Source organism: Telmatherina bonti, assembly GCF_933228915.1.
Source record: "Telmatherina bonti genome assembly, chromosome: 10".
NCBI classification, from domain to species: domain Eukaryota; kingdom Metazoa; phylum Chordata; class Actinopteri; order Atheriniformes; family Telmatherinidae; genus Telmatherina; species Telmatherina bonti.
The window spans coordinates 31,331,928-31,357,732 of record NC_136628.1 but is presented as its reverse complement, the minus strand read 5'-3'; the positions used below and the strand labels follow the sequence as shown (position 1 = coordinate 31,357,732).

At 39.0% G+C, this 25,805-nt stretch overlaps 2 protein-coding genes across 2 annotated transcripts; one reads left to right on the top strand and one right to left on the bottom strand.

Annotated features, from left to right (window-relative positions):
* Nucleotides 1-822: 822 nt before the first annotated feature.
* Nucleotides 823-15,107, bottom strand: LOC306761837 (beta-galactosidase-1-like protein 2; the record flags this gene model as incomplete). The annotated part of the gene is made up of 19 exons (XM_079248144.1): nt 823-909; nt 1,912-2,028; nt 2,884-2,995; nt 3,079-3,166; nt 3,249-3,327; nt 3,436-3,507; nt 8,231-8,377; nt 8,474-8,586; nt 8,666-8,746; nt 8,955-9,092; nt 12,516-12,600; nt 12,705-12,769; nt 12,840-12,921; nt 13,041-13,133; nt 13,246-13,354; nt 13,668-13,763; nt 14,245-14,313; nt 14,392-14,577; nt 15,016-15,107. The coding sequence occupies 19 exons, from the start codon at nt 15,105-15,107 to the stop codon at nt 823-825; spliced, it is 1,911 nt and encodes a 636-aa protein (XP_079104270.1).
* Nucleotides 15,108-15,617: 510 nt separating this feature from the next.
* On the top strand, nt 15,618-25,249 carry ei24 (EI24 autophagy associated transmembrane protein). The gene is made up of 11 exons (XM_079248017.1): nt 15,618-15,731; nt 17,058-17,194; nt 17,862-18,007; nt 19,809-19,869; nt 20,115-20,181; nt 20,272-20,396; nt 21,283-21,402; nt 21,620-21,731; nt 21,859-21,970; nt 23,646-23,720; nt 23,808-25,249. The coding sequence occupies exons 2-11, from the start codon at nt 17,153-17,155 to the stop codon at nt 23,968-23,970; spliced, it is 1,023 nt and encodes a 340-aa protein (XP_079104143.1). The 5' UTR covers nt 15,618-15,731; nt 17,058-17,152; the 3' UTR covers nt 23,971-25,249.
* Nucleotides 25,250-25,805: the final 556 nt, after the last annotated feature.

Sequence of the window (25,805 nt, the reverse complement as noted above, 5' to 3'; positions counted from 1 at the left end):
TAGTCATATTTAAGGAAGATTTGTAGTGCCAGGTTTCCTAAAATTCAATTAAGATGGCAATGGATGAACTGAAGCTTTCTTAGTTGTTGTTGTTTATACATAAACTTGGCTTGGGAGACTCAATGGAACATGGAGCCTTTCTATAAAACTGAAAGTGAACCCTCTCTGTGTTACACATTTTAATTATTCTCAGCATGGATGCATGGGTGACTTGCAGGTGATGATTTCATACGCCACTGACTTGCAATAGCACCTCTTTTAAATATAAATGTTATCTGAGACTCTGACATTGAAGTGTTGCAGTTATCAGTGTGACAGGCATCTGAAACCTGTAACTTTTTCTTTAAGATAAGGGTGTGATGACACAACAGTGCTGCTTGGTTTAATTTAAAAGCTGTTCGCTTCTGCCTCAGTTCATACTGTCTATAGAACAGCTTTCTTTTTTCTTTCCTCTCTATCTATGTCAGTAATATGTGCCCCAACATTGTCATACAAGCAATACCAACCTAACAATATGAAGTATAACTGCCATTACAAGACAGAAATCATGACTCTTAAAGTGGAAATTCACGGGTAAGAAGATGTTTAATAATTACTTTGTGTGTTAAAAGTTATTGTAACCAAAGGTACTGTACCTAGAGATAAAAATGATGCTCTTAAAAAAATGTAACTGCGTCATTCATTGTTGTTAAAGGTTGGACTGTATGTTTGAAAAGTGTAATATACATTGGCCACATTGATATCTTTTCTTTTGACTTTGACCAGATGTTGTGAGCAAAACATTATTATTAAATATAATTCCAAAACAGGATCCAACAATGTTCACTGGATTTCTGCTGCCATGCCCAGGTCAGGTGCATCCTCAAAGTTGACCTTGTAGTCTCCCTCTTTCTCTTCAAAAACAATCACCTGAATGAATGAACACAAAAGGTGAAATGGAGGTGTAGTGAACATTTTACTCTGACCTTTATTGTACTTTCACAAGCTATGTACAATATATGTCATTAATCCAATAAATAAACATAATTCAAAGAAAAAACAAAGGGGTAATTTTGAAGCTAAAACTAGCACACTAGCATAGTTCAGAGGAAATAGCTAACGACGGTTCATCAAAAAGAAAAAAAACATGATCCTGTTATCTGTTACAAAGCCATTTCAGATTTTACACTTGATTTGTCCATCAGGAGATAGTCACCTAAATAATGAAAAACAATTGTCAATTTACGTCTGTAGCTGTACTGATGCTAGGCTAGCCTTGTCTATGCTAGCTTTAGTAATGCAAAGCTAATCTTGGCTAAAGTAGTTTTAGTGACTTGCTGCAAGGGTAAAAGTTCAAGACAAGGTTTCCCGGATTTCATGTGTCAATGAACATACTGATGATTTATTCGGTGTCAAACATGTCATATTTTATCATTTTCAGTACAGCACATGATCTTTTTTCAGAGAAACCCAATAATATTTAAATAAATAATGTTTTCGTTGCAACGTCCCTGTTCTAATAAAGCTAAGAACTGCCTTGCGTAAAAACATATATAGCATCATTACATGCAGATAAGGATCAACTATCATGTTATTTTGAGATTTTCTGATTTTCTTGAGATACTTGTTTACTTATCTTTAAAACTATGATAAAAAGCACATCACCGCAGGAATGGTCACGAAACTTTTTTACTACTGTGTGCTTGAACCAGTTATTATTGGATGTGTTTAAGCAGCAGAATGTATATCTCAAAGAACAGTGTGAAAAAACATTATGCTTTTTATATTTATGATGTTTATTATTTTTATTATTTTTTATCAGTGCCTGGACCTGACTTGAAAGTGACCTATTGATAATAAATGCATGATGATATCACTTAGTTGGACCTAAATATCAAACTATTCCTTTAACTTGTCTGTTCACCTCTTTACCTGATTGATTCCGCTATTGAGAAAGGGTCCAGGGAGGTAAAGACTCTGCTGAGGGCCTATTGACCAGTAGCGTCCCAGATTCAGCCCATTAATAAACACAACACCTTTCTCCCAGCCCTGTGGACCCCAAAAATGCATAATCAAGTAAATTATATAAACATTTTACCAAATCTAGAATTTTAATAGAAGAATAAAGTTGAGAAATTGTTGGCTTTAATGATTATAAAAGGTAGACTTTGTGACTAATAGGAGTTTATTCATTTATTTATTTAGATAGTCAGTTAGTTAGTTATTAAAGCGTTTAAAAATTTAACACAAGAAAACATCCAAGTAGCAAAGGCTATCCAGTTTGTCCATCAGCAAGAGTCTTTATGGCACCAAATCTGGAACCCTGTTTTTCTCACAGTGCTGTGCAAAAATGAGCAATCTTAATGCAAGGATAAAAGACTTGATTTGAGAGGATTCAGACTATATTAATCTGTCAGTGCAGCAAGAAAATTAAAATTGGTAAGATTACCCTAAATAAGAAACTAGAAAAACATTTGTACAAAGTGAAATCAGTAATAATGGATTCATTTTTTTACAGCACTTTTCAAGGTGCTGGAAGCACATTACATTGAAACCATTATTCATTCACTCCACATTAAATGGTGGTAAGCTAACTGCTAACTGATACCTGCTACCAATGGCCTCTCCAAGCATCATTAAACATTTGTACAGCTGAATGGGTAAAAGATGGGCGAAGTTTCTATGAACTGGACTTTTTGTTTTCAATTTTTTCATTTATGAAAATGCCCATAAAATGTCATTTATGGAGCTGATTTGTTGGAATATATTTATCTTTACTTACAGAGATAGTATTGACTATTAAGTGTTTGTTTTTCTCAACAATTTCTGCTATTTCTGCGACTTATTTATGCACTTTAACACATGATAATTTAGGTAAAACATTTGTATTTTAATTTCACTTACTGGCAGCTTCACAAATGTGTCACTTGGATACCCATATGCAAATAGCCTCCCCATGAAAAATCCAGGAAAACTGGGACTTTCAGGTAGACTTTTCCACGGTGCCTGGTAGAGACTGAAATAAGTCTTCCTCAAACACGTTATTAAAGACAAATTAAAGTGATATACAGCTTGTGATATGCAATGAATTGTACAAACCTGTCAATAAAGCTGGGTTTCATATCCAGGCTGTATATTGTAAAATCCCGCAAGGGAGTATTGTTTAATAAAATGTCTCCCACTAGTCCTGCAAGAGCACAAATCAAAATTGACTCGTGCATTACCCAGTGAGCAGACAGCAATGAACTGCAGGTTTTGTTGTCAGTCACCTTTATGTTGTTTGTCAAGGTCCCTTCCACGGTGAACTCGTCCACAGTTTTCCACCAATAAACTTAAGGTACGTTGTCCCTGTAGAGATCAGTTGTATCAATAATTTTAATAATATATGACACCCGCTGAGTCGCCTCTTCAGCTTCCATCACAGCCAGTAAAACCATTGGCTTTGTTTTTTCATACCTGACCATCAGGAACAGCCAGCTCCAGGGTCTTGCGCTTGAAGAGTCCAATATAATTTCTGTCTACAAACACCTGAAGCAACAAAGATCTTTGTCAAATAATTGCATAAAAGAAATATAGAAATGACTGCGTTTCTAAACTATCTCCACTCTGTTTTTTCATCCCATACATGCATTGTATGTCCTCAAACATTATATTTTAATATAATGTTGTAGAAAATTTTTTTTCTACAACAATTTTTTGGAAATGATTGTTGCAGATGAGAAAACTGAAACTATTTTTTTTTTTTATTTTAACTGTGGGTTAAAAGCTCAGAGAAACTTAAAGCCGGGGTAGGTAATGTTGGGGAGCTAACAAGATGCTAAAATGGCGCCCTGTCTTGGCTCCCCCCCTTCTGGTTTTGCTCCTTGTGTGATCCAAGGCTTTTTCTTACCTCCACTAAGGAGGTGATGTTTTTAGCGGCGTTTATCTGTTTTTGTTCAAGATAACTCGAAAAGTTATTGACATATTTGATTTAAATTTTCAGGAGTTGTTTGATTTGCGAAAAGGAAGAACAGGTTTAATTTTAGTGGTGATCCGGATCACTGTTTGGATCCAGGAATTTTTTAGATGCTATGGTGAAAGTTTGCGCTCTCTGAGTGATTTTCTAGTCCGCAAATTTTTCCACCAATGATTTTCTCTTTCTCGGCTGTTTAGTGGGAGGAGGCAAATAAACTGAGCTGGGTCGGAGAAATCCTTCCTGCATTTTTTCAGCCGTGAAGAAGCTTACAAAATATAAGAAATGAACCATTTCAATTTGACCCGAACATTTTGATTAGTCAGAGTTTTTACAGATTTACAGTAAACTGAGGGGTCTGACTAGATTTCTTATTGGTCATGATTACAAAATGTACAGACTACTATCAGCGTGAGGAACCACTTAGTTAGAACACAGAGTAAAAAAATAATGTCTCTGAGCAACATTTCCTACCCCAGCTTCAAGACCTGTTGCAAATTTGCTTAAAACTCTTTCTGGGCTTTGTTTGTTTTTGTTCTATTAATCAAGCTTATTAATTTTTTCTCTTTGATTTTACTTAATCTTATGTATGTGTTTCTTTTTGTAATTATTATTTATCTACATTTTTCAATTATCAGGGTTTTTTTTTTGTTTGTTTGTTTTTTTTGTTTTTTTTTGTCTTGTCCAGCATTTAAGCAAGCAGACTGATGTTCTGGATGCTGTGTTCTGCTGAGCAAATTTATTTTGCCAAGGGGAACTTTTGTAGATGTAATGATCCCCTTGTATTTCTTGATTCTTATTTTATTTTTCAATTTGTTTTGGATAATAGCTTGTATTACAGAGTTTATGCTGCTGGACCCGACCGGAAAGGACAGGAAAGGGGCAGAAAGAGAACAGAAAAGAGAACATAAAAAAACAACAAAAAAAAACAAAAGAAAGAGATCAATGCATACATGTATATGCACATACATACCCACCTACATATATATGTATATACACTCGCACATACATGATATATATACATATATACATACATACATACATATACACATACATACACATGCATACACACACATGTACACATACATGCATACATAAAGATAGATATACATACATACATATACACATACATACACACACACATATATATATATATATATATACATATATACACATATACATACTCACATACATACACATACATATACACATACACATACACACACATACACATACATACACATACACTCACACATATGCATACATATATACATATCCATACACATACATACACATACACATACACATAAGTACACACACACATACCCACCCACACACATAAATATATACACCCACACAAGCCAACTCTAGATTCGTGGAGAACAAAACCGTTGACAATCATGAGGACCAGAAACTAGCAAGTTAAGTCAAAAAGACAGAAAGAGAGGTACCTGCTGTTAGTGAATAAACTTGCTGGATGACTCAGTGACTGTGACACATGCAGAACATTCATGCAGAACATTCAGAGTGGAACGTGTTTAGAGAAGAGTGATCATGCCAATGTGACCCCGCCCGCCTACAGCTAGAGGAAGGCCAGGAGAACCCAGAGACCCGGGTAACCGACAGTCACCCCCAGGTACAGATCCCAACCCCCCCCCACTCCAGAGCCAGCCATGCATCTGCCCAGGAGGTGGCGAAGGAGGTGCCCAACCAGAGTCCCCCGCAGTCAGGGGGAACAGGCCCCAGCAGGCCCAGGCCGGCAAGGGCCGATCCCGCCGGGCACCGGCCACCTAGGGCAGACAGAGCGCAGGCCCCAGGGCCCCAAGAGCCCGTGAGCAGCCCCCCATCCCCGCAGGCAGAGGGCACAGCCCACACCGACGGAGGACCTGGATCCCCAGACCGCCACCCAGCGGCAGCCAGGTCGCACCCCAGCGCACCAGCTGCGCCCCCGGGTACAGGACACCACCCCCCCACCACCAAACCACACACACATATACATGCATACCCCCCCCCCCAACACGCACTCCCCTCACACATATACATGCATACCCCCCCCCCCCCCCCCCCAAACACGCACTCCCCTCTCAACCCCCATCCACACAACCCTCTGCAATCCATGCACATCATCCATCACATATACAACCCCACCCCACCTCTACTCACTCACCCATACCAAGTCACACGAACCCCAATCGCCCCCGCCCCCACACACGCTCACCCCCCCCCCCCCCCCACACACACACACACACTCACACCCCGCCACCCCATCCCTCTACTTCTACCCAACCACACATGCCCCACCAAATACCCCTCCACCACCCATAGCCCCCCTCCAAACTTCACCCTCACTCACACATCCCATTCCGCATATACACCCCCCCTACAAGTGCCACGCGGTGTTGGGAGAGGGACCACCTAAGCAGCCCCGCCCACCATACACCGCATGCTCTTCCCCCTAATCATGTGAGTCGTCAGCGTTTTGGTGTTTGGTGTCTAAGTGTAATTAAAACTGGGAGGTGAGCCGAGGCTGGGTGCAGCGATCAAGACCACCTTGATGGCCTTTCTCACCACCCAGCGCCACGTGCACACCTCCCAATACCCTGCCTGTGTGTGATGGGGAGCGGGGAGGAAGAGGGGTTGAGGGATTTAAGTCTGGAGGAAAGTGAGCTTTCCTCCAGAAGGTGAGCCGCCCGCGGCACTAGGCATGCCCCCTACTCCCAGGGCCCCCCAAGGACCAGGACAAGCCGGGGACAGCCATCCCCGTAACCAGAGCCTTCGGCGACTCTAACCAGAGAGTCATCACCGACCCAAGAGGGGACCAACTCACCACATGCAGAAGGGGGGCACGAGGACAAAGAGGAGGCGGGGCGGCAGAAGGGGAATCCCAGACCGATTGTCCACCGCCCCCTCACTCACAGAGGACACCCCCTCAGTTATCAGTTTTTTTTAATATCTCATTTTATTTCATTATCGAAATGATCAACCCTTAATCAATATCGTCCGATTAAGGGTTGCGGGGAAACTGGAGCCTATCCCAGCAGTCTATGGGCGAGAGGCGGGGTAAACACTGCACAGGTCACCAGTCCATCTCAGATTTATTTAATATCAACTTTTAAATTTTTCTTTTATTTCTTTTATTTTAATTTTCTTTTCATTTTTCCTCAACTTTTCTTTATTTATTTTATAGATACACAACTGCAAATAATTTAATGCATTAAGGGGTTAATTCCAAACCAGCACAGGCCCAGGATACTAAACCACAGCACGACATTTTAACTTGGGATGTGCATATAAAGTGACATTTGTGACTTTTTAAAGGATTGTGAAGATAACCACAAGACCTGTGTCATTTTTTGCAAATGCTCGTAAGAAAACTGGGCATTCATTGCATACTGAGGAGCATAGTGTGGTGTTGCCACCTGGAATGCCTCCTCCTCAAGAAAAAATAAATAGAGAAAAAAGTTAGCTTTACATTAGGAATGTGTGCTGTATTTCCACCTCTTGTAACATTTTATCATCCATCCAATCCTTTTCTGCTGCTTAACCAGGGTCAGGTCACAGGGTCAGCAGCCTAAGCCTTTCTTGCAAAGAAAATGGACATTATAAGATGGCTAAAGAAAAATAACTTAATAGATGACACTGGGATTTCAAGCTCTGACCAACCAGCTGCTATGGACAAGATATAGACTGCAGGATCCCCTTGCAGAGTGACCCACTGACACAGACGCCAGTCATATACAGGCCAGTTCTGACACTTGTTCAGCCGGACTACCTTGGTGAGAAGGTGCTAGCTCAGCCAACACTCCACTAGTTCCCAACAAAGCAGCTGCATGGTTTGTCTTTCACACTTAGCATTTCTTTCTGGAAAATAAATGACCTGACCTGTCCAGGTTGTTCCTGCCTCTCACTTACTGGAAGGGAAGCTCCAGCTTCCCTGAACTGCACTAAGTTGTATAGAAAATATGTTGAATGAATACATTTTCCTTTAATCAATGTGCAACATAATTTTTTAATGGATTTGTATGACACACCCCCTCATGTTTGTTCCACTGATGCAGGCCTGTTTTTAGACTTCATCACGCTAGCTGTTTCCCACTAATTCTAGCATTCTTGTTACTTTTCTCTGCCTTTTTCTGTAACCCGTGGATACGAGTGGTTTCCAGATTCTCATTGGCTTTCCTTCAAATTTTATTTCAGCAACAAGAAATGCATTTGGGATCAATTGAGAATAGTAAGACCGCCTATTTTGAGTATAAAAGGTCTGAGGTGACACCTTCCATTGCAGTAATAATGACTTACCAGGGCACGATCTCGGACATTATCTCCTGACTTTAATAATCCCCCACTAGTGATTGTAGCTTCATACAGGGTGTAGCCGTAGGACTGGCCGTTCCTGTTATTTGCAGGTAGATTCTCCATGTTTACTGGCCTGGATGATTTAAAAGGCTGCAGAGAAAATGTAAATTATTAATATAACTGGAAAGCAAAATCCTTTTCAATATTGAATGGTGTCTCTTAGAGATTATTTTATACATAACATACTCTGTCTGTGAAGCTCAAAACGTCCCATAAAGACAGATGCTGGTACATGATGGCTGGTTCATAAGCTTCCCTGTAATGCAGGGCTGGTATGTCTGGTAAACTGCCTCCTTTTTCTGCACAGACAGAACAAAACCAATCAGAAATAAAGAGAAATTTATTTATTTATGTATTCTAGTGTCATACTTAACTTACTGTTGTATCGAGAAAATAAATCTCTTAGGAGATGGTACTTTGGAGTATATTCCCCAGCTTCAGATAAGGGAGCGTCGTAATCTGGAAGGTATACAGTGAAATGTACTGTCATTTACTACCACCTGCTGGGTGTCATGATCAATGTTGTTAAGTAAACTTCAAGTATGTGCAACGTCATCCTGGTTTGAAACAGAGGAGCTCATTTATTCTAACCAAATCTTTGAATTCTGGGAATTTGCATTGAAGTCACAGCTACTCTGGTCAGTAGAGCAAACAGAACAGAACAAACCATAGCTGGGCACTAAAGCTCTGTAGGAAGGTTCAGCGAGTGCGCCGCTCATGAAGCCAAAACTGGATCCTCCGTGGAACATGTACAGGTTGACAGACATCCCTCGCCTCAGGATTTCCCTCACGGTGGACACCATATCTGGAGAGAAGTTCAACATACTCCCATTTCTTCTCCTTATAAAGTTTACAGTCAGAGCACCTGTGCAACATGTAAATAAAAACCATTTCAGCGTTAAAGACAGGTTTCGCCAGGTGCAAAAGCGAGTCATGCAAAGGTGGTGTGACTCTGACGTTAACATTTGCATTTTCATTGTTGGCATGGAGATGGCACTAACCATGCAAAAAGCATAGTGTGAATAATTTATAGTAATCAATTAACCCAACATGCATGTCTTTGGACGGTGGGAGGAAGCCGGAGTACCCAGAGAGAACCCACGCATACACGGGGAGAACATGCAAAGTCCACACAGAAAGGCCATCATTCAAACCTTCCCACAGCATGAGGCTCAAACCAGCAAACTTCTTGCTGTGAGGCCACAGTACAAACCTGTCTTTACTGCATATTAGAGGAATTTGAGGTAAAAAAAAAAATAAAAAAAATAGCCTGTGGCCTCTTCTGTGTTATCTACTGTGTGACAAAGGTCAGAAAGAATCTCTGCTGTTTAATAAGTCACAAAAGTCAAAGAAAAGTACAGTATTTTTTAAATAGTTGTTGGTAAAGAAAATAGCTTAAATGCTGTATTTTTGAGTTGATGAAATTTCTTAATGTATTTCACATTAATTTGAAGTAATTAGGGGACAATAGTTATTTTATTTTATTATATTTATTAAACATTTTATTGCTACTTATTAAAGTATTAGAATTATTCTTCCACTACAATAATGGAGAGTTAATCAAAGACTAAGTTATCCATGTATTCTGGCAAGATGGGGAGTTAAACTTAGTCTTGGTGCTTCTGAATTTGCTGTGTTCATTAGGTATTTGTACTCTAGCCTTGGATGGTGTGTGTGTAGTGCTACTTGTTGACAACACATCGCCTTTGTGGGAAATGTAAAATCAGTTCAATTGCAATTTAAATTGTAATATTTTCTTGCTCGTCATAGTTTGAGTTCAGCATTTCCACAAGTTAAATCATCACAAGTGGACATAACCTTAGTTTTATGGCATGCTAACTTCCTTTAGTATTGATTAATCCAGTAAAACTTTTCTTCAGCGGTCTAAATCAAATTTTTCTACACACATGCTCATTATGTTTTATAAAACTCCAGAAAATCAGTAGTCTTTCTCTAAAACTCAGCAATATTTGCCACGTAGAGGCAGTTAAAGGACTTTTAAAGGACTGTAACAGAGTTACAATTCGTGAAATTTGGCAGGTATTTATAATTATTAGGTGCCGCACTTCAAACAGACTTTACTATCGGTAACCATCCATCTATCCACAAATTCATTTTCAATACTGGTTTGATTCAAGTTGGGGTTACTGGCAAGAAGCCACCACCTAATCCCTAGCGACTACTACCGGTTACTATCAGGGGCAAAGGCATGGATCATAAGATAAGTCCACTTTCCATTTAAAGTAAGTTCATACATTTTGTTGCTTGGTACTGTTCTCAGTTGGACTCATTAATGGATAACAAGCCAGTACACATAGTACATGTGTTACTCACCATAAAACTATTAGATGAGGTGCAACATCTAACGTCACATTCTGCATATTTCTACTGAGGGAAGCAGTAAAGCAGCTTACTCTTTCATTTACGCCTTTCATAACCTGCTCTTCAGGGGGCGAGTGTAAAATAATTGAGTCCAAACAAGCAGGTGGCTCTGCTGCTGTTACATTTCCCCCCTGGTTAGAACCACTCATACCAGATGAAATATCCCTTTTCCAGTTTGGCAGCTCATTATGGTGGAGGTTTAGCTGCTCGTAACAGAAACACTGCTGTAACTATCGTCAACATCTGCGATTATGGTCATTTTGATAGAAAACTTTTTAAAAAATAGATTTTTTTTCCCCCATTTTTATCAAATGAAAAATCTTTTGAAGCACATAAAGAATCTTCATACTTTAAGATCACCTCCTATTTGCACTGAGTAATGTTGACTTTATCAGATAGCGGTAAATCATGATGAATATCCTACTGATATAATAATATCAAACAGTAAATGCTAACATCGCCATGGCATACAGATGAGGTTCAATTTGACCTGACTACTTCATTCTGTCACTGAGAACATGTAATCGAGACTTGTTCAAGTCAGATATGATTGACAAATTTGATTAGAAAAGTTTTAAAATATACATTTTCCTGAAGTGGATAAACATAAATGACTCATCAGCCAAACGCATGGCACCATGTCAATACATTAAGTCATGTAGACATGGACAAGATGACTTGCTGAAGTTAAAACTGAGCATCAGAATGGGGAAGAAAAGGGATTTAAGTGACTTTAAACGTGGCATGGGAATCAAAAATCTGGGGGAATGCCTTTCTAATGTCAGAAAGAGAATGGACAAACTTATTCATGATGATAGAAAACAGTAACTCAAATAACCAAGATACACAGAATACCATCTCTGAACGCACAACACATTGCAGAGGACGACACCAGGTGCCCCTTCTGTCAGATAAAAAAAGAAAATGATGCTACAGTTTATATAAACTCACCAAAACTGGACAAAATAAGATGGAAAAACAACGTTTGGTCTGACAAGTCTTGATTTCCCTTCAACATTTAAAATGGAGGGTTAGTGTAAGCAGCATGAAAGCATTGATCCATCCTACATGTATCCACATCCTAGGTGTGTGTTATGGTGTGTTCCTGGCAGACTTTGGGCCAATTAGTACTAGTTCAGTCTTGCTTAAACATCAGAGCCTACCTGAGTGTTCTCGCTGTCAATGTCTATCCCTTTATGACCACAATGTAGCATCTTCTGATAGCTACTTCCATTTCTCTGTCAACAGCTCGGAGCAGCTTTACAATGTCGTGAACCAGGAGATTTGCAGCCAATAGCAACTATGTCAGGAGTGTCCAGCTCCAGTCCTCAGGGGCCACAATCCTGCAGCTTTTCCATGTATCCCTCTTCCAACACATCAGACTCAAATTAAACAGTCACTAAGCAGAACTTCACTGGCTGGTGGATCCATTTAATTTAGACCAGTTTGTGTTGGGACTGGGATACATCAAAAACCTGCAAGACACCCCTGAACTATGTGATACTATCATGTAAATGAAGCAAACTATCTGTGAAATATATGCCTCATAGAATTAAGCCAGTTCAGAAGGCAACAGCGGTTCAACACGGCACAAGTAAGGTGGATCTAATAAAGCTGTCAATGAGTGCATGTGTGTTTTATATATGTCTATACTAGCAAACAAACAGATGGGTTTCCATGGTAGCACCATTGAGGAGTGTCTCAATGGGCTGAGGAAGCGTGAAGTCTATTACAAAGAGGCAAACTAACAAAACAATCATTTACTCAGCCTCTTCCAGCACCTTCCAGCGCTCCACATTCCCATTTATCTATAAAAACCACTGATAACAGGATGGAGTCTTGTTACCCTCTGGGGGAAGCACATGGTGGAGGTCGCCCCACACATCATACCCGCCAGTCCAGTAGTCCATCACCATGGAGGGGCCGTTAGGCTGAAAACCAGAGTAAAAAAAATTGGCAGAGTGTCAGCTCACACTTTCATTTCATGTCTTGTGTTTCAGGACAGTTAGCGCATACAAAAAAATAATACACACACCTGGATAACATTTAGATCCTGGATTTTCCTCTGATTTAGCTTCTGCAGCTTCACTGACCTGATAGCTGCAACACAACAGATAACAGGTTCATGTGTGCATGCGTGCATGTTTGTGTGCGTATTACAACACAGTACCTCCATCAACACCTCCTGACTTCAATGTGTTGTGGTTATCTGATGTGAGCAAGAGTTCACTGATCCCTCTGGACTGTAAAGCCTTTCAAAAATCACATAAATAGCAAGAAAATTTTAAGTTAAAATCATCAGAATCACCAGGTGGGGGCAACACTTCCACTCTGTTCAGGCACAAGGAGGATTTCAATAAAAGCTTTTTACCTCTTTTATAAAAATCATGTAACTTTGGTCCTTTGCAAAGGATCCATACTCGTTTTCAACCTGCACTGCAATGATGGGACCTCCTTTCTTGAACTAAAAAACACAAACACAATTTCTTTTATTATCATTTACAGTAGGAACGATAATTTAAACAATACTGTCGTTATGAAAGACTTGTTTTCCTACTTGATTTTTAAAAAGCTACCTGCAGCGAAACCAGCTTTGGTAAAAGTTTGTCAAAGTAAGTGTTGACAGCCTGAATGAAGCCTGGGTGAGTCGTCCTCAACCTCATGCTGCTATCCCTGAGAAGCCAGCTGCAAGAAAGACAACAAGCAGCTTAGTTTTCACTGATGCTGCAAGAACAAAAGGCCCACAGTGAGTCTGATATACCAAATAATCTTTAAACACTAAGCAAGTGTTCCTTCATACAAAGATGTAATTTTTTCACCCTGACTTCATTCATATAATGAAGAAATGTCATTTTGTGGTTCAGAGAAAGTGTTTCTGTTTTGCTGTGTTAAATTAAATTACTTGATAAACTTTATTCATTCATACTTTAGGCCTAAACTTGCATCTTTTTTTCAGGAAATCAGATTTCCTTAATGTATTCATAGATGTGCAAACAACCTTGGCAGTCCCCCCAAGTCCAGCTCAGCTGAAACGTAAGGTCCTGGACGCAAAATCACCCACAGTCCTAGTTCAGCTGCAAGACTGATGTAAGCTCTGAAACACAGATTAAAAACACTGTTTATTTCTGCACAAACACAGAGGTTTAGACTTGTGGTGAAACTTAAAATCTGGTTTTCCGAGGTGTGAAATATGCCTGGCAACAACAGTGGCAAGCTGAGGAGTCACATCCCTCCTCACTCCTCACCACAGTGTTGTTAATTGCTTGATAAGTTGCTGCTGTTGTAGAGATGCTGCTGTTGTCAGGAGGGACTCCTGTTTCTCCCTTGAGCAGCAGGGCTTAGATGCTTAGATGCAGAGAGGAAAAGCAGAGTATTCCCAAAACACCTCCGAGCAGGCATTACTGTTAGTACAGCCAGGAAAGAAGAGCAAGGGTGTTGCAAATCTCATTATGGATACTTTTTTAGGTTCAATATTTTCCTTAATGAGCACATGATTTACACACCAACAAGCAGTTGTATGGGATTTAATCATGAATGATCTGTATTCAGGACAACTAAGACAACACTTTTCTTACTCTAAATCCAGCTGTGTGTGGAAGTTAAAAACCCCCTTCTCTGGCTGGTGCAGGCTCCACGGCACAGATCTGCAAAGATGCCTTCAGTTAACAAACTGTTGTCAAATCTAGTGACGTAAAACACACATGTAGTGGCAGTATTCCTACGTAGTGAGGGTGTTGATACCACAGGCTTTCATCTTCATCAGGCGGTCTCTCCAGTATGCCCTGGGTACACGGAAATAGTGCATGGATCCCCCGAGGATGCAAAACGGCTCTCTTTCCAGGGTAAACTGGGACGTGTTGACACTCAGGCCAACTTTTCTACTTATCCTCCAATTGCTTGCTGGTTTGCTGGTGGAGAAGTTGTGGATTATTCATGTCACAATCACATTATGTGACACATGGGTTATTGTGCTTGAACTGACCGCATGACATTCTTGACAGGAATTTGCAGATGCCTTAAATTGCCAAAATGTTTTGCAAAAGACTACGAGCACAAGAGTATGCAAAAGCAAAGCTGTTGAATATATCTGAACTTCTTTTTATGCATTTTAATTGATAATCTGTAATGTCATCTTTAAATCCATTCCAGTTCACTTACAAAGAGGAGAAGTAATTCGCTAAAGTTTAACTAAAAAGAAAAATCTTACTTTTGGTTTATATTTATTAAGACAAATGTGAGATTTCAAGTCTACAGATTTACAGGCTAAGTCACCAAACCCGTAGTGTGGCAAGGCAAACAGCTTTAAAAACAGTTCAAACAATTATATTAAATTAAGGAAGACTTACCCGAGATTTTTGTACATGATGAAGCCAACTATGCACAAGCAAATGAGTGCATATTTCCTTTTGTGGGTATTTCTTATCCTTAGGACAACCATCGGTGGTGTGAGAGATGTCAGTAACACAGGAACCACTGATTTCACAGCAACATCTGAGCGCAGATGGTCGCCTGACAAACTCACCGCCTCCAAGGGAGTGCCCATACTGCCAAGCTCACCTCTAAAACAGATTACTGATGTGTAACTAATACTGTTTTTTGTCCAACTAATGTCTACCTATTCTTTTATTTACATTTATTTCGGTGAAAGGAACCACATAAAAATAATTAACTATTTTCCTTTATGAACACAATTTCACTTAAACTCAGATTACATCTTCTGTTATTTTTATATTTGGAATAAATTACAATCATAATCAAATTCTATTAAAAAAACAATTCTTTTTAGTCTAATTATTATAATTGAACACTATAAAGGTTGTTTTTGAGAATACTGAATGTCCGTATTAACGCATTTGTTTCTGTTTAAATGCAATATATTTTTGCATTTGGCGTTTCAGTCGTGTGTACTACATTTCCCATAATGCTTAGCTGTCGGAGCTTGCGCAATGTTGTTTTCCACGGCCCTAGCTACTGGCAGTGTCTGTTCGGTGTTTGTTGTTGTTACATTAACGGGGGAAAATATCAAATTAACAAGGTTACAGCTCCGAACCTGTCGCATGAGGTAAGCAAGATGCTGTGGCGCATTCTGTGCTTTGTTATTTTTTACTTTTCTGGCTTGTTGAAGCGTTGTCTCGACAAAAAAAAAAAAGAGTTAAATTAGTTGTTAAGCGTGAACACTTAGCTAGCAACATACAGACAAGCTAGCAGTTCACTAATTACAAACCACCGAAAGTCAAAGATTATTTGATAAAAATTAATCCTGTGGACAAGTTTACACAAGAAGTCACCTCTTTTATTAGATTTTCAATACTTTTTGGGTGAGATCGACGAGTCACCAACACATAGCGAGCGTTGTCATCAATTTGAGCTAACCAGGCAGCTTGCTAACGTTGACTTACTTAACATTATAACCTAGAAATATTCTCCAATATTTTATTTTCATCTTGTCCCTAAAGTTTGTTTAAGAATTACATTTGTGACATTGTTGCATAAATTCGCAATGTGACAAACTCGCTGGTTGGGTATAAGTAATCAGAACAAAAACAAGCTGTTTTAAACAAACAAAAGCTTTGCTCCTAAGTTCAGTTTTCGAGCTGGAGACAGAAAGTCCTGTCAGACTGCTCTGTCATATTTATGTGACATGTTTTTGCTTTGGGGTGTTATTTACTTTCTTTAGTATTTACAGCAAGAAAAACTGTCACAAAATCAGATCACAGATCACATTTTGGTGATTCTATCACGTCGATGAGATGTTAGTTACATCACTAGTGAATCAGCAAAATAGTTGACAAACATCCCTGTTATCAGAATAATGTCTCAATAGTATGAAGCTTTTTGAATACTTATGATATACTAATGTGGATTTAATGCTGTTCTTTAAGGAAAAGTAAATTATTCAAACATAATACTGGAAAATGTTATTCCTGTGAATGTATGTGGACAAACTGCTGACCACGGTGCATAAAGGGCTGATTGTGTAAAGAGTTGGAATAAATTTTGGATACTTTTCCTCGCATGTCCCAACCTGACATGGGCATGAAAATCGATTAAACTAAGCCCAGCACAGAATGTGCCTTTAAGCAGTTCCAGTCGCAGCATATCACACAGTGAAGCCATACTTCTGACATTTACCACTGGGTTATTATCATTTGATAATGTCTATGAGAGCAGTTGGAGCAAACCCCTCCCAGCTGCTCTTCAGGCACCAAAACATGACAGCATACTGCTCTCATGTACATCCAGAGATGGCTTAAATGCAGAGCTGAATTTCCCTTATAGGGTTTATAAAATAGAAAGAATTATTCATTCATCATTGTTCATAATTGTTAAAAAACATTAGGTCCATTTGTTCATGTCCCATTTTTTTTTTGGTTCTGCTTTGTGTCAGGTTACTCTGTGAGCCCCTCCCTGCCATGAGAGCAGACCATCAGGTCACCAGCCCCCCCTCCTTCTGCAGTTGATGGATCTGCAGCTGGTCCAGAGATGACAGACAGCGTCAGGGCCTTCCTCCATAATGTTGCGACGGTCAGCAGACACAGACACGCTGTTCTTACTCATGAGCTATGACATGACCCCACATCTCTGTAGTGTTTGAACAGCGAGATGAAACTAATTCATTAAAATGGAATCTTTCAGCACTAGTTTGAAGTGGCATATACACATTTGCATGTTGTTCAGCTAAGCTGGTTAAAAAATGTTTATACCTGATCACTTTTCTCAGGTCATATAATGTAAATCCTAAAATCCAACTTAAAATCCTTTTGATTTTTTAAAAAAATTATATTTCTGAATTGTTCCTCAGAGCAAAGTGTAGCGTTCAGATGTAAGCTGCTTTGGAGAAAAGTGTTTGCTAAATGACTGTAGAATAGAATAAAATAGAAAAGTTATCCTTACAACTCGTTCTAATTTTCTCCAGTTTCATATGTTCTAGTAATTTTTGCTGAAATCCACTAAGCATCCAATAAGCTCTAGAAATGATTTGGAATTCTGTATTTACTGCTGATTGTTCTACAGTGTGCATAATTTAACCATCATCAGATGTTCACTTTGTTTCTAGATCAATTAGTCTCATTACCTGATTACTCTCACCTTTCCAGTAATTTGTTAATTTGGGTATTGACTTTCCAGTACAGATGCAATCTGCACTGAATAAATATTGCGTATGTGCTCCCTATTGATCTGGCCTTATTAGGGGATCAAGGACTCCATACTGGGGATTGGAACGATCTCCAAGTTGGATGCCCGCATCCAGCAGAAAAGGGAAGAGCAGCGGAGGAGAAGGGCGAACAGTGCCCTTGCACAGAGACGGGCACAGAGTGAGGAACGCAAACCGGACAAGTAGGTTTGAGTTTGTTTTACTTCTGTAAATCTTCTGACTCATCCAGCCTCAGAAGTGTGTATGAATAATCTTTTATATGTTCTTATGCTTGAAATTCTCAGTCACTTGCACCTAACTTTGAGCATTGACATGTCAACATTAGATCAATCCTGTATTTTCATTTATTAGCTGTTTTTCTTGGAGTTTGTACATACAGATCCATCTCACATGATCCTTTTAGATCTGTCTGTGCAGCTGTTCCCACAAGCTCCATCAATCATACAGCTGTGTTTACTTAAAGGTGGGAAACAAGTAGATTTTTCTGCAAATCGATAAAAATGACAGCTTGAAAATAGGTACTCGGCTATAAATCCACTGAACATGTCTTATAGCACATGTAGATGAGACCTGGTTAAATTTTTTTAATCTATTTTCTTATCTCAGTCTTTATGGTGATTCTGAATCTAAAAGATCTAAAACAAAATCTAAACTATTATAAGTTTTATCAGATAATTTAATCTGAGCAGCCATGAACGGAAACCCTCTGATTTCTCTGGAGTCAACATCCAGATGAAACATGATTTGAATATTTTCTTACCACTCACACATAAATACAGTGTGGCTAACAAATGCAAAAAAAACTATTAACAAATGAGTCGATTTAGTTTTGCAAATACCTTTTACATCTGTCAAACATATCAATACACTATGTTTTTAAGACATCACGTAACGCACACAGCTGATCCCACACTGGAAATATTTGCATATTTCTGGGAAGGACATGGGATCAGTCGGTGCTAGAAATACAATGAAAGGTGAACAGAGTTAACACCTGCATATGATGCTGTACAAATCATATTAGCAGAACATATCCTCTAACAATAACCTGAAATTTTTAGCTTTCGGTCTCATCAAGGATCTTCCAATAACTTAAATGCACCTCAAAGACTGAGGCAAGAAGAAACACAGACGTATCGTCCATAGAAGGATTATTATTATTATTATTATTATTATTATTATTATTATCATTATTATTATTATTATGATGATGATGATGATGATGATGATGATGGCTGTGACAATAGGCCTTTGTCCCAATTCAATTCCAATTTTTTTGGTTGCCGATTCGATTTAAATTGCGATTTTTACAATTCTTCCATATTGCTGATTTTTGTAGATTAAACCCCCCCCCCCCCCCCCCCCCCCCCCCCCCCCTAAAAATGTACAAAACTTATTTTGCGTGTCATTTTTCTTAATTTTGAGTTAGTTAAAACAACACAGTAGCCAGACCATCATTCATCTGCTATATATAAATCAAACATTATGGACAGATTTTCATTAAATTTTCAGGAAATGTCAGAAATTAAATAACGAACAAAGAATTTCATGTTAGGGAATATCTGGATTATTTACTACTGCTACATAGAGATAATTTTGCCATTGCAGCTTGTAACTCAACAGATGATGCTCAGAATCGGTGGGAAAATGGATGACATGTTCGATTTTTAAATAAAAAAAGCTAACCCAGGTTGTCACTATTTTTTTTTAAAAAAAGGTTTTCGTTAAATTCAAGACCATTATAGCCATTTGCTTTATCTTGGGGTCTAAGGGTGTTTCCAGGATCATGAATTCTAAATAGTATGTAGCATCTATCCTGATGATGGAACTAGATGGTGAAATATACACAACAGTGTTGGCATAGGGTCAGTAACTTGGTGGAGGGGGTTGGAGTTCCTCTCAGGTGATTGACCCCACGTCTTGGCGGAGGTGTGCTCTTTCCGAGTGCTTCTGGTTATTGTCCTTATTCTTTTTCTCTTACAGTGAGCCAAGAGTAGCCAGCAGGATTTTTCAGTGCTGTGCCTGGAATGGAGGAGTGTTCTGGGTAAACACTTTTATTTTCGCTTGTCACAGTCCACAACAGCTAAACACTGTCCCTCCATTGTTTTACAGCTTTCTGATCATTTAGGAAATAACCCTGTTTTATCCATGTTGTATGATTCTTTTTTTTTTTTTTTTTTTTTAACCATTAAACTTTACTGACCATTAAATGTTCAAATCCCAATACAGGGTTGTGATCAGTGTTTTGTGTTGTGTGTGCGTCTTACATATGTTATTTTGTCGCTCCAGCTCAGTCTGTTTCTCTTCTACCGGGTGTTTATCCCACTGCTGCAGACTGTCACAGCAAAAATTATTGGTATGTATAGCTGCTGCTGAATCTGGGGCAAACTGTCTGGCATGTTGTAACAACCAGTCAATAAATGGAGTTGTGTTCTTTTTTTCTCAGGTGACCCCTCCCTCCATGGCAGTGTATGGTCCTGGTTAGAGTTCATTCTGACCTCCGTCTTCAGCGCTCTCTGGGTTCTCCCCCTGTTCGTCCTCAGCAAAATCGTCAACGCCATCTGGTTCCAGGTTAGATTACTGTTTCTATGTTAGATTTCACTGCACAGCCTAACGTGCCGTTTCCAAAAGATGGCGTTAAAATGGTATAAAGACAAGTTCTGGGGCAGGCCTCTTCAAATGGCGGCTCGCGGGCCACATGCGGCCCAGAACCAACTACTATGTGGCCCAGCTTATGTAAAAGAATAAAGATGTTAATCAAGAACCTTAATTCATCCCTTTGCTGATTAAATAGCCTACAATCCTATAGTTGTGCAGACCATGAATGCAACACCTGGTTGCCTAGCAACATTAACCCCAGCACTGTTGTTGTGTTTTGAAGTTGTAAGAGTAGCGCTTGCAAGCATGTCGCTCTCTGTCCTAAAACGCAAAATTGACAACAAAAAAACCACAGATTTAACCCCGTCTGGACTGATAAGTATTTGTTTATTTTGCTGTCACATTCGAGCACCAAACTGATGTGTTTAATATGCAATGAGTGTGTGGCAGTGTTTAAAGATTATAATGTGAGGAAGCACCACATTGAGAAGTTTAGTTCAAAATTACCTTTTTTTGTTAAAAGTTAGGAGAAAAATAGGCTCTGACTGGAATTTTCATTATTTTATTTTGTGCATTTGTCATTTGGGACTGAATTTAAAACAAAAAAATTTATAAACTACTTATTTTTCAAAATGTAAATGTCTTTTTTTTTTTCTTTTTTTTTTATTATTTTTTTACTGGTTTATTTTCTCTTACATTATTTACTGGCTCTGATAATTTTTTTATTTGAAAATCTGGTCCGCCTGAATATCTAATTGAGTAGCCCTGTTCTAAGGCAAGAAGATGGTAAAATATAAAATCAGTTTTGTTGCAGTCGGGATGCAGGAGCGCATATTAAAGTGTCGGGTGTGTTTTGCAGGATATAGCAGACTTGGCTTTTGAAGTGTCTGGCTGCAAAGCTCAGCCGTTCCCCAGCATCAGTAAGATCATCGCAGACATGCTCTTTAACCTCCTCCTCCAGGCACTCTTCCTCATTCAGGTACACACTTTCATTCATGCATCGTTCTCTTTCAGTCCTGCAGTTCAAACATCCAGAACTAAGAGTTGCCAATCATTTATTTATTTATCTGTCTGTCTTTTTTTTTTTTTTTTTTAAATAAAGTACAGACTCATGACTTCATTTCTACACAAACATGCACTTCCTCTTCTGCTTTCCTGGTGAACTGAATTGTCTTTGTGTCTTTGTGGTCCGTTAGGGTATGATAGTTAGCCTTTTTCCCATCGATGCAATCGGACAGATGGTCAGCCTCCTCCACATGTCTCTGCTCTACTCCCTGTACTGCTTTGAGTATCGCTGGTTCAACCATGGTGAGATGATATGATTGTTTTGTTTTTGTTTTGTATTGTTTTTTACATATATGTTTTTTATTAAATTGTACTGTTTGAACAGCAAATGCATTTTTAAAAAAGTCATGTTTTGTCCCGTTTGTTGAAGGCATTGAGATGCACCAACGGCTGTCTAACATTGAGAGGAACTGGCCGTACTACTTCGGCTTCGGTTTGCCGATGGCTCTGCTGACCGCCATGCCCTCTTCATACATCATCAGGTGCAGTGCTGCTTTTTAAGGAGATAAAAACAAAACAAATATGTTTGTTAGTGAGGTCCATGTTTTCTCAAGTGCTGCACAGATAATTTATGAGAACTGTTGAAGAGACTGTTATTAAGTACCTCATGACGTTGTGTCGTTTTGGCTCCAAATCCCCGTTGATGGAGGCCTGCCAACTGTCCTGAAAGCACCATTTCTCTGCTTATGACTTCAATTGGGCACAATGCTTAGAAGATTCTTGATGCTGGATTTTGCACCGTATAGATAAAAACTGAACTATTTATAATACTTCATGGTAAAAAATTTGAGAAAAAGACAAGTTCTGGGGAATTTAGAAGCAGCTTCAGTCCATAAAGTCATATATAATCCCTGCAGCATGTTCAGAGTCTGCTGCCTCCTCCCAGTCGGATGTGTCTTCATGCAACCTAATCCGATGCATGAACCAGCTTCAGATCATTTTATCCATTCATGGCAACATAACTTAAAGTTCAGATTGTTTTAGTTCTGTCACTGCTGCTTTTATTAAATTAGCATATTCCTTTAACTTTAATCAAGGATATGAAGACAAAGATGTTAAAATATACCTTACTGTCCCAGAGGGAAACTCGCCTTGGGCTGAAATGCCTCCACAACACCCAGCTCTCTAATAACAACGTAACAGTAGCTACGTTTACATGGAGTCAAATACACTGATTGCAATCAGTTAGAACTCAACTCAACTCAACTCTGTAGTCGATTACATTTTTCTACCCCTAATTATTACTGTAAGGCGTTACCCCCATCACTGCATATGAATCTCACCATTACGATTTGTTCACATCCTACATATTATAATAGAACTTTTGTTTGTGTTTCTCTGCACTTTTAAAGCTGTTCTATTTAGCTGTTTCTAGTTTTCTGAGCTTTCTACAGTGTTATAGTGTTGAATACCCATCAGACATATGAGCGGCGCCATTTTTTAACACCTAAACGCGACAGAAACTATTAGTTTCAGAGAGTTTTTTCCACTTTGAAATTTTAGTGATGTCCCGGGGAGGGACTCAGTGATTGGTCATCTTCTCTAGGTTCACATTCACAAGAAGGAAGCCACGCCCACCTTCACTGCTCAGTATAACGACTCCCAGCAGTTGACCAATCAGACACAACCTGCTGGCAGAGGGCGGAGCTTTCTCTGTTCGCTTGTTTCTGGCAGAGGCTGATCTGAGAGGATCAAGACAAAATGAATGAAGGAGTTTGTGACTTGCATATTAAAATAAATTAAACTGAAATGTGCATAACAGAGACACTTTAAACTTTGTTTACCTTTATAGACTCATTTTTAAATTATTTGTAACATTTTAAGCACAACAACTACCGGGTCCAGAGTTAGATCTCTGTCTCAGCTTTATATGTATCACTCAAGTTACGATTTAAAATATGGAAATGATCAAATCTGGCAGTTTATAGTGTCCTTGACCACATCATTCCTATTCTCATCAGGCCACCAGTGGACTTTTAAGGCAGGACGTGGAGAATTTGGCAGGACTGGGAACCTAATCAGTGCTGTGAACTGAAATGTGCTACTGCATGAAAAACAAGCTAAAATGAAGCTGACCATAAAGCTTGCAAGGATGTTTGCTTGTTAAATTATTTTTTTTATCTTTATGGTTTAACTTTTGTTTTATTTGTTTTGTAGTGGCTGCTTGTTCTCCATCCTCTTCCCTCTGTTCATCATCAGCGCTAACGAGGCAAAGACACCAACGAAGCTGTAGTGAGTGTCAATAACAACAATATTAAAACCGAAGCATGAACAGACGTGGAGCTTAACTGGTCTCTTGTGACATTTCTGCCTTTGCAGCCACTTCCAGTTGCGTCTCTTCTCTCTGGTTGTGCTGATCAGCAACAAGCTTTTCCACAAGACCGTCCACCTGCAGTCCTCCCTGACGACGTCAGCCTCATCAGAGAAACTGTCCTCGCCCCACACCTCCCCGAATCGCCAGAGACCGCTGCCCAGCCAGTGACGGAGCCACACAACGGATAAAAACACGGCAACCAACAAGTGTCTTCGTCACGTGTGATAAAGTGACTCTTCCGGAAGGATTTCCCTTAATGAAGTTATATGTTGTAGGATGAAGGGTTTACATCTTTTCGCCGGATCTCCAGCCCTTGTTGTGGTTCGTTTGGAGCACCCACCTGACACATTTTCAGTGTGACACAAAATTTGACTGACCTGTGCCTCACACTCTGAACACAAATAACTAAGACGTTTTTTGTTTTTTTTTTCCTCTTCTGGGATTTTATTTCGGTATGAGATTTTTGTACAACGTGCCATTTGAGTGACTTTCCTTTAATACATTACAGCACAAGACATCATAGATTTTAACGCTAAAGAAAAGAAGGATTGCATCTTGTAGCAAAGCACAGTTATGTTTTACCTGCAGCGTGTATTTCTTCATGTTGCAAGTCGCATTCTTTCCTCAAAGGTTGAATGTTTTCTTGCACGTGGATGCTGGTATCCTAGCAGTTCCGGGAACAGACTTGTACAGCTTTAAAGGGAGTTTTGTTCTTTGTTTTATTCTCCTTTTATTTCCATCTAAAGTAACTCGCACCGTTTTATTTTCATCAACATTTCAGCTGCTGGTACACAACGGATTGGTTTTATTTTATAACTTAAACCAAATAACAAAATCACTCTGCTTGGTGTCTCATCGCAAAGGAAAATCTCACTCCACTGTCGGATGTTGTTGTTCACATGGTGACACCAGCCAAGGAAAAGCTGCCCTTTCAGGTTGTGTGATAGTTGATGACGGTGAGATTGACACTGCCAAACTGCTCCATCTATACTTTATTTCACTTTAAACCACTACAATGCAAAGCTCTGCAGCAAAGGGAGGAGTCATGTTGGTAACGCCTTTATATCGTAATGAACGGGTGATCAGCCTCCATTTATTGGACCTCCTTTTTTCCCAGAGAGCAAAATGAAATATAACTGATCTCCAAAGATCATTTGATGGTTGGTTTTTGGGCTGTACATAATGTTAATACCTCTTAAATGTTCATCAAGAAGTTCTCCGCCACCTGGTGACCCTTCCCCACAAACCCTTTTCTCACTCTTCAGAGCTACTTGCAATGATTTTGAAAAAGTGTGCAATTATTGTAAGAGGAGGATAGTGTTTGTGCAGACTGATATTTGTGAGTGAGGTTTTGTAAGAGTAATACATCTAATTTCAATAAAATTGGTCAGTATTCAATATATGTGATCTGTGCTCGTGTTTATATTGGTTTCCTTTTTCATTCATTCAGTCTCTTTCCCACCATAGGAATCTGTAGCAACAAATCATGTAAAAATGCTTATTTTTGAAAAGGAAACTGGCCTGAAAACTGGCTAAATAAATCATGTATTTCTAAAAACTGCAGTCTTATTTATGTATTAATACATTATTGGCTGCAGTTGTTACATTTTACAGTTTTTTTTTTTGTTTGTTTTATGCTAGACCAATAATCAGCAAATAGCCTTGTAACTTATTACGTTATAGGATAAATATGATTGCATTTTTGGCTTTATCACAGTTAATAAACTTGGATTGAAACCTGAAACAGTGGTTAGACTGAAAACTAATAAAGCACACCAACACAAAAGAATTAATATGAACTATAAGTACTTATAGTCCCTTGAAAAAGTATTAAAATTCTTTGAACATTTTTTGTCAGATTACAACTGCAAACTGGACTATATTTTAGGTGATCAGCAGAAAATGGTGCATAGTTGTGAAGTGGAAAGCAAATTCTGCAACGTTCAAATTTATCATTACAAAAATCTTATTCAGTCCCCTTGACTTATTACTTATAGAACCAC

Excerpts from the sequence above, each read along its gene's own strand:
- ei24 (XM_079248017.1), top strand. The coding sequence starts at position 17,153 with ATGACAGACAGCGTCAGGGCCTTCCTCCATAATGTTGCGACG. Across the intron at positions 21,403-21,619 it reads AGGCACTCTTCCTCATTCAG|GGTATGATAGTTAGCCTTTT; the intron begins GTACACACTTTC and ends GTGGTCCGTTAG. Across the intron at positions 21,971-23,645 it reads CCCTCTTCATACATCATCAG|TGGCTGCTTGTTCTCCATCC; the intron begins GTGCAGTGCTGC and ends TTTGTTTTGTAG.